This window comes from Microcebus murinus, chromosome 10 (assembly GCF_040939455.1).
Source record: "Microcebus murinus isolate Inina chromosome 10, M.murinus_Inina_mat1.0, whole genome shotgun sequence".
NCBI lineage: Eukaryota > Metazoa > Chordata > Mammalia > Primates > Cheirogaleidae > Microcebus > Microcebus murinus.
The window spans coordinates 59,805,908-59,819,236 of record NC_134113.1 but is presented as its reverse complement, the minus strand read 5'-3'; the positions used below and the strand labels follow the sequence as shown (position 1 = coordinate 59,819,236).

The following is a 13,329-nucleotide window of genomic DNA, read 5'->3' as shown; positions in this document are numbered from 1 at the left end:
TCGACCAAAATGCCATTATACAGCACATGACTGTACACCACATTTTCTTTATCTAGTCATCCATCGATGGAGACTTATGATGATTCTGCATCTTGGCTATTGTGAACAATGCTTCAATGAAATAGGAGGGCAGATATCTCCTTGGCATCTGGTTTTGATTCTTTGGCTATATACCCAGAAGTGGGATTCCTGGATCACATGATTCTATAGTTATGTTTTTAGTGTCTTGAGGAACTTCAATACCATTTTCCACAATGGCTATAGTAATTTACCTTCTAACCAACAGTGTACAAGGGCATAGATGATATTTTGTATTTCCATGGCATCAGTTATAATTTCTTCTTTTTCATTCCTGATGGAGCTTATTAGTGTCCTTTCCTTTCTGATTCTCATTAATCTAGCAAGAAGCATGCTATTTTTTTCAAAGAACCAACTTTTTGTTTTATTAATCTTCTGTATAGTTTTATTTTTAAATCAATTTCATTTAGTTCTGCCCTGGTGTTTGTTATTTCTTTTCTTCTGCTAGGTTTGGGGTTGGTTTGCTCATCCTTTTCCAGTTCTTTCAGACAATTCATTAGATTGTTGATTTGTGATATTTCTGTCTTTTGATGTAGGCATTTATGGATATAAATTTCCTCTCAGGACTGCGTTAGCTGTGTCCCACAGATTTTGATAACTTATGTCTCCTTTATTATTTAGTTCAAAGAATCTTTTGATTTACATCTTAATTTCCTCCTTAACCCAAAAATCATTCAGCAGAAGGTGTTTAGTTACCATGATTTTATGTAGAGATGAGTGTTTCCACTGGAGTTGATTTCTAATTTATTCCACTGTGGTCTGAGAGGATGCATTAGAGATGATGGGTACGTTAATTTGCTTGACGGTAGTAATCATTTCACTATGCGTATGTATATCAAACATCATGTTGTATATCTTCAGTATTTATATACAATAAAATGAATAAAATGACACTTAAGGTTATATATGCATATAAGCATATCATAAATTTGAACTGTATTTTCACTAAAGCGGCATATAAAAATGTAAAAACATATTTATGTTATATTTAACATATTTATGTTATTTAAATATTATTTAACATATTTATGTTATATTTAACATATTTATGTTATTTATGTTATCAAAACTCTTCTTTGACTTCAAAAACTTTGATGACACATTTAATTCTCTCTTTTTTTGGGTTGAAAATATTTTCCCTTTTATTTTGTGTTATAAGTAGTCATTGAAGTGTGCTTGGTGTTGTTTTTATAGTTGAGAAAGGCAAATTTTCAATGTATTTGAAAGGCCAGACACTTGCTACTCAAGAGGACAATTTTAGTCCTCTACTTTTAACATATGTTGTACACTTTTAAACATCAAGAAAGACTAGATGTTTCAAATAGGACTTAAGTTTTTTCCCACCATACACAGTAGAATTGAATGCACACTCATAACAAAAGCTACAATCTCAAAATGTCCTCTAAGTAGGAACATTCTAGCCTAGAACTCTTCCCCTTCCTACCTTCTACCAATCCAGTGGACAGGTCTAAGCATCTGTAATGCTTAGAGGGGATTTTAACAATTTCACTTCAGTAAGTATTTTTAAGAAAAATCTTTTCTATGAATTTTAACTCAGTCTACTCAATGCATTAGTTTACTAAACTCTACTTTTGTCATACACTGGCAACCTCTTTATCTAGAAAGACTAGATGTTGTAAATTAGGACTCATTAGTCCTTTATATACACTATATACACAGCAGAGTAAAATGAAATGCACAGACATAAGGGACAATAGTCAGTCTCACCTCACCATAACCACATTGGTATAAAGCCCTTTGCACTTTCTTTTCTTTCCTCCCTGAACAGCACAAATATCCTATACTGCTCAGACAAGTGTTTGATCAATTTCCAAAAGCCAGTATTTAGTGAATTTTAACAAAAGGTTATCTACAAAATGTGTTATTTACTACCTCTACTTTTAACATACTTTGTGCACTTCTAAACATCTAGAAAGACTAGATGTTTCAATTAAGGACTTAAGTTTGTCCTCTATATACACAGTAGTGTTGAATACACACATGTAACAATGGTTACAGCTGAAAGTGTCTTCTAAAAAAGAACATTCTGGTCTAGAATCCTTCATTTCTTCCAACTCTTCTTCACCAACAACCCAGTGGATATAGGCACATGTGTCACTCAGATGTGATGTTATCATTTCACTTCCAGAAGTCCTTTTCAGAAGATAGCCTTTCTATGAATTTTAACACAAAATGTACAAAATGTTATCTTACTAACTCTACTTTTGTCATACATTGGCAACCTCTTTAATATCTAGCGACTAGATATTATAAAATTGGGACTCATTTGTCCGGTATATATACAATATATACAATACAGCAAAGTTAAATGAAATGCACATAACGTACAGGGCAATGGATAAGCTGAGATTCTCTCGTGTACACAAGCAAAACACTCTTTGCAATTTCTTCCCTCCCACCTCCCTCAACCTAGTGAACAAGCAGAGAGTGTACTGTTCACAGAGGTGGATTAACAATTCCACTTCCAAACACAATATTTCCCATCAGTTTTTAAAAGCTATTTACAAAGTGTTATTTTACTACTTCTACTTTTAAATACATCAAGCACTTCTAAATATCTAGAAAGACTAGATATTTCATATAAGAACTTGTCCACTATGTACACAGCACTGTTAAATAAAACTGCACGCACATAGCAATGGTTATAATCTGAAGTATCGTCTAAATATGACCATTTTGGTCTTGAACCATTCCATTTCCTTCTCTCTGCCTTATATCCAGTGGACAAGTACAGGCATGTGTAATGCTTAGAAATGGTCGAACAAATTCATATCCAAAAGTAATTTACAGAGGACAAGCTTTCCTATGAATTTCAACACAAAGTATACAAAATGTGCTAATTTTACTAACTACTTTATCATACACTGGCAACCTCTTTAACATCTAGAGACTAGATATTGCAAAATTAGGACTCATTTATCCATTATATACATTATATATATCCATATGGAATTGTTAAACTTGATATCTTAGAGAGTATGCCATCACTGGGCGGTGGGGGAGGAGAAGAGAAAGTATGCAGAGAAGGGTTCTGTGCCAGTGAGCTAGATTAGTTAACCATTGTTCTACATGTGCATTTTAGTTAATATTGCTGTGTATTAAAGGATAAACAAATCCTAATACTCAAAATATGTTAAAAATAGAGCTAGTTAAATAATCCCTTTATATATGTCTTTTTGTTAGTTTTTAGGAAGGACTGTCTTCTGGGAGTGACCTTTGTTAATCCACCTCTTGGAGCTAGACTTAGTCCTGTACTTAGTCTCTGGAGTGGGGGAAGAGGAAGGGTGAAGGGAAGGGCTCTTTGCTAGTATCTCCATATCTAGAAGATGGCTTTAGATTATAACCGTTGGTCTATATGTGCATTTTTAGTAAAGTATCTTTATTGTGGACAAAGTTCCTTATTTTGCAACATCTAAGCTTTGGAAGATGTCTTGAGGTGACAATTTATGATAAAAAGAACTAGTGAATAGCCATTTTGTGATTATCTTGGTAATAATTGATAGAAGAGATGCATCTTGGACATGGAATTGTTAAACCACCTCTGAGCAGTGTATATCAGGATTTGTTCATTAGGTTGGCAGCAGAGGAGCAGAAGGAAGTATGAAATGAGAGAAGTATGCAGATGTGTTCATATTTACATTTTGATGATGGCCATTGATGTGTGTGCATCCCTTTTGGCTATACTATAAGAATATATTCAGTAATTCAATAGAAACATACCTTCTTGCTAATACTTTAATGATATAGATCTGATAATGAATTCTCTTAGAAACATTATACTTAGTGTTTTCTATTGCTTTATGTTTGATTTTAAATTGAGCATTAAGGGAATGAAGTATTTTAATCGGAACTCTGCCAGTACTTTTATCTAGAGGCCTGTTGCCATTTTTGTCTTCTATGAAATTTTCGTCCCAAGAAAGGCAGGATTACATTTTTTTCCCTAACAGATTGAGTTGGTGTAGTGTATTCTTGGTTATCCAAATACTCACATAGCTTTGAGATTTTCGATTGGTAAATATTCATGATGTGTGAAAAAGCATGATGCATACTGTACTATCTCAATCCCATAAAATTGGATGTTGTGTATGTGTCAGGATCTAGAAGGACATGTCCAACTGTGAAATGCTTGTGATTGTGGATGACTTTGTTCTTTGCTTCTCGTGTTTTTCAGTTTCCTATATTGCATATATTAACTTTAAAAAAAAAATAAAGGTTATTTTAAGGTGAAAAAAAAAAAAAAAAGAGGACAATTTTGAGTTTCTGCTTTCTATATTGACAATCCACTGAAGGATATAGGCAGATAAAGAGAGTTATAATAGCAGGTACATAGACTGTTACTTAATGGTGAATCTTTTGTGTTTTGGGGTCACATGTGATTGAGCAAGAAAGAATTCCCAATAAAAGTGACTTTTAGATTGAAACCTTAAAGATAAATGAATGAGGAGAATACATGTATTTTTTGACAGGTAAGTAAAAGACTAGACATAAAAGCAGAGGAGAAATGTAGGTTCAAATGCCTGGAGTACATTGAGATGAGAGAAATAGTTTCAGATGATGAGCTGGATGAGGTTCGTTTTTCTTTTTAGAGTAAATGTGGTAAACAGTTTGTGCTTTTATTGTGTATAGCTATTTATATCATAAAATGCAATACCTTTGTGTAGAGCTTTTCATATTCCTTTTAGAAATTTTGTAAGTTTCCAAGATCATGTATATTTAGTTGCTTTTTCTTGATTTCTTTTACTTTATTTTTTGACAAGCATTTGCTCATTTTAGCAACATCCTGTGTTGACATTTCATTATATCTATTTATACATCTGGAGCTTTTTTGCAATATCAAAATATTTAAATTTCTCAAAATAGTTATCTATTTTTACCATTCTCCTTTTAATTTCATGTATTTCTTTGAGGAAAGTCTATAACTTTAAAATAATTCAACATACTTGAAAATCTTACAATTTTTAATTTTTAGTATTTTAGATTTTTTTCTAAAATTATGAAGTTTATATATTTCTTTTATGACAAAAATATTTATTTCAGTTGCAAGTTAATTTTTTTTATTTTATTTAACATAGAATTTTTTCTTTTTATTTATGAGGGTACATGGGTGGAGATTTTGTGCTGGTTTTGTTCCCTTTTCTGTTTTTAGTGCGTAAAATAGTACCTGTCCTAAAAATTCATTTGAAAGTTTTAGATTGGAAGAAACAGTGATTGGTTACCAATGCTTCTTATTTTGCTGAAAAATGTGAAAATATATTAAGTTGTTTTTTTTCTTTCAATATTTCTAATTTGGTGATATACTTCTGATTATTTTATTCTTTGGTATTCCTAAGTTGAAAATGAAGTCAGGATTTAAATTTTCTACCCTAACAATATTTGTACCCCCATAATATGAAAAAATAAAAAATTGAAAAAAAATAAATTTTCAAAAGCTATTTTAGCCTGTTACTGAAGGACATGGTCTCAGAAGAGGTCTGTGGGGAAGATGTCACTAGATCAGGATGAATGAGAGTTTCGAAAAAGTTAACCTAAGGAATTTGGGAAGTTCACTATATATGTTTATTGGACTTCACAGTCACTTATTTCTTGGAAAATATTATGATTCTTTTGATTGAGTCATTCAAGGCTTGTCTGACTTGCTTGTTCCTCAGCGTGTAAATGAAGGGGTTCAGCATGGGGGCAATAGAAGTAGTGAGGACTGTCACACCCTTGTTAATGGCCACTTCTTCCTTTGCAGAAGGTTTGATGTAGATGAAGATGCAGCTGCCATAGGTGATGGAAACCACAATCATGTGGGAAGGACAGGTAGAAAAGGCTTTTTTCTTTTGCTGGGCAGAAGAGAATCCTAAAATTGTCTTGATGATATAAATGTAGGACAGAACTACACACATAAGTGTCATAATGAGAGTCAGCACCGCACAGATGATAACAGTCTGTTCCATGAACCAAGTATTCGAACAAGAGATCTTCAGGAGGGGAGATGCATCACAGATAAAATGATCAATGGTATTAGAATCACAAAATTCCAGATTTAGGCCTAGGCTAAGTGGGGGAATTATAATAAAGAGACCAGCTACCCAGCAACAAAAGACAAGTCTTCTGCAGACTGTGTTACTCATAATTGTCACATAATGCAGGGGTTTGCAGATGGCCACATAGCGGTCATAAGACATGGCGGCCAGGAGAAAAAATTCAGTTACACCAAAAAGATCAGTAAAAAACACTTGGCTGGCACAGGCATTATAAGTAATCATCTTATCACCTGTTGCTATATTATACAAGTATCTTGGAATACAAGCGGATGTGAAAGAGATCTCCAAGAAAGCAAAATTTTGTAGGAAATAGTACATAGCTGTTTTAAGGTGAGAATCCATTAAGATGAGGGAGATGATAGTCATGTTTCCAGTTATGCTCAGCATGTAGGTGAGAAAGAGAAAGATAAAAATCGGAACCTGCAGTTGTTGGTTATCTGTCAGTCCCAGTAGAATGAATGTTGTTACTGTATTGTTCCTCATTGCTGATTTCTTACTTCTGCCAGACCTGAGTGTAACATTCAGAGACATTTTGTTGCAGATTTTTTTAACATTATTAAATCTATAATGTTCAGATTTTTCTTATCATACTTTTTACATTTTTTTACACCTTAAATGCACACTATGTAAAGGATTACTTTCGACTTCAACGGGTCTGTCATTTCATGAGGAGCAAAGATGTCCTTTGACTCACAAGAATTCTCTGGTTGATACATTTGCTTGACACATTGTTCCTTCTTAAAGTGTCAGACAACTGGGGTTTACTATGCAGACACTATAGTCACTTGAAGTCTCCATTCTGGCTCTACTTTTAAAAAGTTTGGTTTTTGCTTTTGCTTATAGCATTTGAGTGTTTTCTTCCCTGGACACAACTAAACTCTGGCATGTGTGTATGCACATACATACCATATGTACACACACAAGCACACAACTTCCTCACCCTACTGCCGACACTGGCTTCTCCTTAGCTTCCCTGTCCTTAGGCACTCCATGGTGATGCACAATACAAAATGTTTTTTGTAGGACAGTATACTTGTCCTTATGCATAGTTTACATTTATACTTTCATGAAATGCTCGGATAAACTTCAAAGGTACTATAGGTGATATGTTTGTGACCCTTTAAAAATCTGTTTGTTAGTGTTTTCCTTTTTTCCCCCAACACATCCTATTTCAATTTCTCTTTGGCTTATCTATAGCAATCTTAACTGAGAGATAAAATGTGGAAAAAGAGAACATGGAAGATGATTAATCTGATTTAAGACATAAAATAGGAATTATGACAGCCAAGGACTAATACACAAGTATACATCATTAGTCAAATTTGGAGGGATTGTTGCATATTCAATTAGAAAATGTCTCTTCAGGTAGTTATGAGGTCATTAGAACCTCTGTTTGAATTTTTTGTTTGTTTTATACCATTAAAAACTATTAAAATCTGTTAGTTCTTTTATTCCTCTTCACTTTTCACCATACCCATATCCACTCTGTATTTTCATCAATTGTTACGTTTTGAAATATCTTTCAGGTGATCATTATTAAATCTGTGTCTTTATTTTGTGATGTTCCTTTCTGATTCTCAAGTGTAACCTGAATTATCTACGTGAACATTTCACGTGGACTTCAAATTCACCACACCACAAATAAAACTTACCACCTTCTCAATCTTTCATGCAGTTGTTCCTTTGCTTAATATGTGTCTTTCAATACAGATAATAGACTATATTTATTAAGCACATTCAATGTACCAGGTGTTTTAGTAAATGCTTTGCATAGAATTTGTTTTCTGTCCTCCACTTACCTGAGCAACTTCTATTTTTTTCATTGGTTTTCAACTTCAGTTTTAAGCCCTCTGGAAAATTTCCTGCAAGTCTGATGATTATGCTAGCTGTAATCCCCATTGAAAACAGTGCTTACTACTAAATTGACACTTAAGAAAGAATATTAACTTGTAGGGATCATGAAATGTGTGTCTTTTTCACCATAATAGCATAATAGCCCATGCAACTAACACAGTCCCAGATACATTTTCAATTGTCCAACAAATGTTTCTAAATGGATTTATCCATAGCATCTTCTCCAGACACCTGCAAAGCTATTTTCCTTTCTATTTGGACTCCTGATTCAAAATGTTTTTATATTAATTTTCATTTAAATTTTCTATGTCTTTGAATCTGTTGCTGAGTTTCTTTTTTGACTTTTAAAGAGGATTAACATTTCTGCTTTTGTTTATTGCTTTCATAGCTGGTAACAGAGAAAGTGCCTTTTCTTTGCAAGATCTTCTGGCATAATTTATTTCTCCAGCCCTCCTTCTGATCTCTCAGGCATCAAAGGCATCATATCCCTGAGTAAATTTACTCAGACGTATCATTATTAGACATTAATCAATGCTCCAAAAATGTATTTTTTTCCTTTTAGGGTATTACAAGGTATAAAAAGTAGTTATAGTGAAGTGTAACTATAGTGAACTGGCTATTGTTCATTTTACTTTCAAACTATGTTTGAAATGAAAACAGGGATCTCTAATAAGATGACGTAACTTCAGCCAATTTGTAGTTCTTTTTGGGGAATTAGGAGTGTGCTAACATAATTATATGCATATATATCTTATCTTTTGATGTGAGGTTGGCAATATAGGTAATATTATGTGTTTCTGGGTAGCTATCAAATTTTAACATTTAAATGTCTATACATTCTTGTCCATTAAAATCTTTCAGAAAATAGCATTTATATATCCAAGAGAAACCATATTGTAAAATGAAAAAAATGAATGCTCTACCAAATATAGCAATTATCACTCACATTTCAGATTTTGAAGAGATAAGTAAAATATATTTTTCCTTCAAGAGCATAATAAAACTCAGATCACAAAAAAGTATAATTAAAATGAGAAACTTTATCTCACTTACTATTATGACTGTCAATCATGGTTTTATTGTTTGAAATTATAAAACTCCTAAATTGAAAATGCGGGTTGAGATGAAGTTTTTCATGTGAACTTCTGGTCACTTTTGCTTATGAAGCCACTGTCACATTTGTGACAACTCTAAGATACATAGACTTCTCTGAAGTTTCTATCTTCAACCAATTACTTGGACTTTCTGTTGCCTTATTAACATTCTCTATATAAAAAAAAACAAAACCAGAGAAAATATTATAATATGAAGGCTGTGAAATGTCAGGAATCTTCCCCAGTTTCAGGAGAGTTGCTATTCTGATCTCACAAGGTAGAGAGCATATTTTTTTTATATCTAGCTTAACATTTGCCTCATTTGATAAAAACACAGCTAAATGAATAAATGGAGTCCCCGGTGACCCAGAAACAATGCCGCTAATGAATCTTGTGAGCAATAAAATTTGAGGTTAAAAAAAGTTTGCCAACTTCTTTGGAGACACTGTCCTTGGAGACAGAAGGTTGCAGCAATGAATAAAGGCCAGTAGGACAACAGAAGAATGTCATTATAAAATAAAACACAACTGTAGCCCATTTTTACTACCACATGCCTTAAACTAAGATCTACCAAATAGGAAGAGCATAAAGAAACCACACTACTCATCCATTAGTTTGTTAAATGAAATATTTGTTTTATTGGGAAATTTTAATTAGACAAGGAAAGTAAAAAAAAGTGAAATTATATAACTCATACTGCTTATGTCATAGAGCATACACTTTCAGATTTTTTTAAAACAAATGTATGAATATATTTAAAGGTATTATTTAAATTAAACATTAATGTCATAACTTCTGTAATTGATTATATAGCATAAAATATTAAGCTTCTAAACATATTCTAAATTAATATACATGAAATTAATATACTAAATTATATATTAATCTATGAACTTGTATATAAAATTAATTATAATAATTTATTATAATTGATTTAATGTCAATATCTTAATAGTCCATGACATTTTAAAACCAATTTACTATAAATTCATGTACCTTTATATATTCTACCAATATTAAAAATTACTATAGAAAAGTGTCACCACTGTTTAACTGATGCCTAAAACAAATGTAGATTGACTTTCATTTTCCACAATAAAAATATGCAAAAAGACATTAATTGTAATAAAAAGTTATTAATTCTGATAGAACATAATTCTAACATAAAAAGAAATTCTCACACTTGTTAGAGTGATTTCCAGAGTGTATTTTTGGGTCAAATACATTTTTTTAAGGTTTATTTATCTTTTAATTTCAAAATATTAGGGGGATACAAATATTTTTACATGGATCTCTTTTAATGCTTGAGTCACAGCTATAATTGTGTCAATCACCCAAATAGTGTTCATTATACCCATTAGGTACATTTTTGTTCCTCTCCTTCTTCTCCCTCCTCCCTACTTGATTTCCAGTGAGTTTTACCTCCCTTTGTACATGTGTGCCCGTTGGTTAGGTCCACTTCAATAGTGAGTACATGTGGTGTTTGTTTTTCCATTCTTGAGATACTTCACTTAGGATAATAGTCTCCAGTTCTATCCAGATTGTTGCAAAAAGCATTAATTCATCCTTTTTTATGACCAAGTAGTACTCTACAATATACATAAACCAATTCATGAGTTAATCCACTCATGAATAGATGGGCACTTGGGTTGATTCCACCTCTTTGCAATTGTGAATTGTACTGTAATAAACATCGGAGTTAGGTGTCTCTTGATAAAATAATTTCTTTTCCTTTGGGTAAATACCCAGTAGTGGGACTGCTGATCAAATGGTAAATCTACTTTTAGTTCCTTGAGGAATGTCCATACTGTTTTCCATAGAGGTACTAATTTGCAGTCCCACCAAACGTGCATGAGTGTTCCTTTCTTCCTGCATCCTGACCAGCATCTATTTTTTTCAGACTTGTTAGTAAAAGTCATTTTAACTGGGGCAAGGTAATATCTCATTGTGGTTTTAATTTGCATTTCCCTGATTAGTGATGTTGAACATTTCTTCATATTATTGTTAGCCATTTGTCTATATTCTTTTGAAAAGCTTCTGTTCATGTCTTTTCCACACTTTTTAATGGGGTTTTTGTTTTTCTCTTGATGATTTGCTTGAGTTCTTTGTAGATTCTGGATATTTGCCCTTTATCAGATGTAGAGCTTGAGAATATTTTCTCCCATTTTGTAGGTTGCCTATTTACTCTGTTGATTATTTCCTTAGCTGTGCAGAAGCTTTTTATTATAATTTAATCAAATCCTATTTGTTTGTTTATTTAATTTCTGTTGGCTCTGTAATTGCCATTGGGGTCTTCTTCATAAATTCTTGCCTAGGCTAATATCTAGAAGAGTTTTTCCAATATTGTCTTCTAGAATTATTATGGTTTTGTGCCTTACATTTAAATCTTTGTTTCCAATTGAATTAATTTTTATGAGTGGTGAGAGATAATGGTCTTGTTTCATTCTTGTGTATGTGGCTATCCAATCTTCCCAGCTTCCTTTATTGAATAGAGCTTCTTTTCCCAGTGTATGTTGTTGTCTGCTTTGTCAAAGATTAGTTGGCTGTAGGTAGGTGGTTTTATATTTGGGTTCTCTATTCTGTTCCAATGGTCCATGCCGCTATTTTTGTACCAATAAATTGCTGTTTTGGTTAGCATAGCCTTGTAGTATAGTTTGAAGTCTGGTAAAATGATGCCTCCAGATTTGTTCTTTATACTAAAGATTGAATTGGCTATTTGGGCTCTTTTTTGGTTCTAAATGAAGTGTAGAATTATTTTTTTCCAGAGCTGAGAATTATGACATTGGTATTTTGATGGGGAATGCATTGAATCTGTAAATCACTTTGGACAGTATGGACATTTCAACAGTGTTGATTCTACCAATCCATGAACATAATATATTTTTTCATTTGTTTGTGTCATCTGTGATTTCTTTCCTTAGTGTTTTGTAGTTCTCTTTGTAATGATCTTTCATGTCCTTGGTTAAGTATATTCCTAGACATTTTATTTTCTTTGTAGCTATTGTGAATGGTATTGAGTCTTTGATTTGACTCTCAGATTGACTATTATTGGTACATAGGATTGCTACTGATTTGTGTACATTGATTTTGTAACATGAGACTTGGCAGAATTTATTTAGCAATTCCAGGAGTCTCTTAGTGGAGTTTGGGATTTTCTATAATAGATATAAGATCATATCATCAGCAAAAAATGATAGTTTGATTTTGTCTTTCCCAACTTGGATATGCTTTGTTTCTTTCTCTTGTCTGTTTGCTTTGGCTAGTATTTCTAGCACTATGTTGAATAGAAGTGGTGACAGTGGATACACTTGTCTTGTTCCAGATCTTAGAGGAAATGATTTCAACTTTCCCCCATTTAGTATGATTTTGGCTGTGGGTTTGTCATATATGGCTTTTATAATTTTGAGACATTTTTCTTCTACTCTAGTTTGTTGAGGGTTTTTATCATGAAAGTGTGCTGAATTTTGCCGACTGCTTTTTTTGCATCTATTGAGATGATCATATGGTCTTCATTTTTGCTTCTGTTTATGTGGTGACTCACATTTATCCATTTTATGTATGCAGAACCATCCTTGCATCCCTGGATGAAGCCCACTTGGTCCTGGTGGATTATTGTTTTGATGTGCTGTTAAATTTGGTTTGCTAGTATTTTATTATTTTAACATCCATGTTCATAATGGACATTCTTCTGTAGTTTTATTTTTTTGTTGTATCTTTTCCTGGCTTTGGTTTAAGTTGATACTAGCTTCATAGAATGAGTTGGGGAGGATGTTATAGAATAATTTCTGCATGATGGGTACCAACTCTTCTTCATAGGTTTGGTAAAATTCAGCTGTGACTCCATCTGGTCCAGGGCTTTTTTGTTGAAAGTTTTTTATTATTATTATTGCTTTAATCTCACTGCTCATTATTGCTTTGTTCAGGAGTTTTATTTCTTCCTGATTGATTCTTGGTAGGTTGTGTGTTTCCAGGAATTTGTCTACTTCCTCTATATTTTTGAGTTTATATGTGTAGAGATTTTCATAGTATTTACAAATGATATTTTTATTTCTGTAGTCTCAGTTGTAATATCTCCTTTTTCATTTCTGACTGATACTATTTGGGTCCTTTTTCTTCCTTTCCTGGTTAAGCTAGCAAGATGTCTGTCAATTTTGGTTATCTTTTCAAAGAATAAGCTTTTTGTTTCATTGATTCTCTCTATGTATATATAAAATACATATAATATATGTATTTTGTTTGTTTTCTTTTCCATT

The 13,329-nt window shown here is 32.6% G+C and overlaps 1 protein-coding gene across 1 annotated transcript; it reads right to left on the bottom strand.

Moving 5' to 3' along the window:
* Positions 1-5,675: 5,675 nt before the first annotated feature.
* Positions 5,676-6,611, bottom strand: LOC105865885 (olfactory receptor 6C2-like). The gene has a single exon (XM_012754841.2). The coding sequence runs from the start codon at positions 6,609-6,611 to the stop codon at positions 5,676-5,678; it is 936 nt and encodes a 311-aa protein (XP_012610295.2).
* Between the last annotated feature and the right edge of the window lie 6,718 nt (positions 6,612-13,329).

Excerpts from the sequence above, each read along its gene's own strand:
- LOC105865885 (XM_012754841.2), bottom strand. The coding sequence starts at position 6,611 with ATGAGGAACAATACAGTAACAACATTCATTCTACTGGGACTGACAGAT.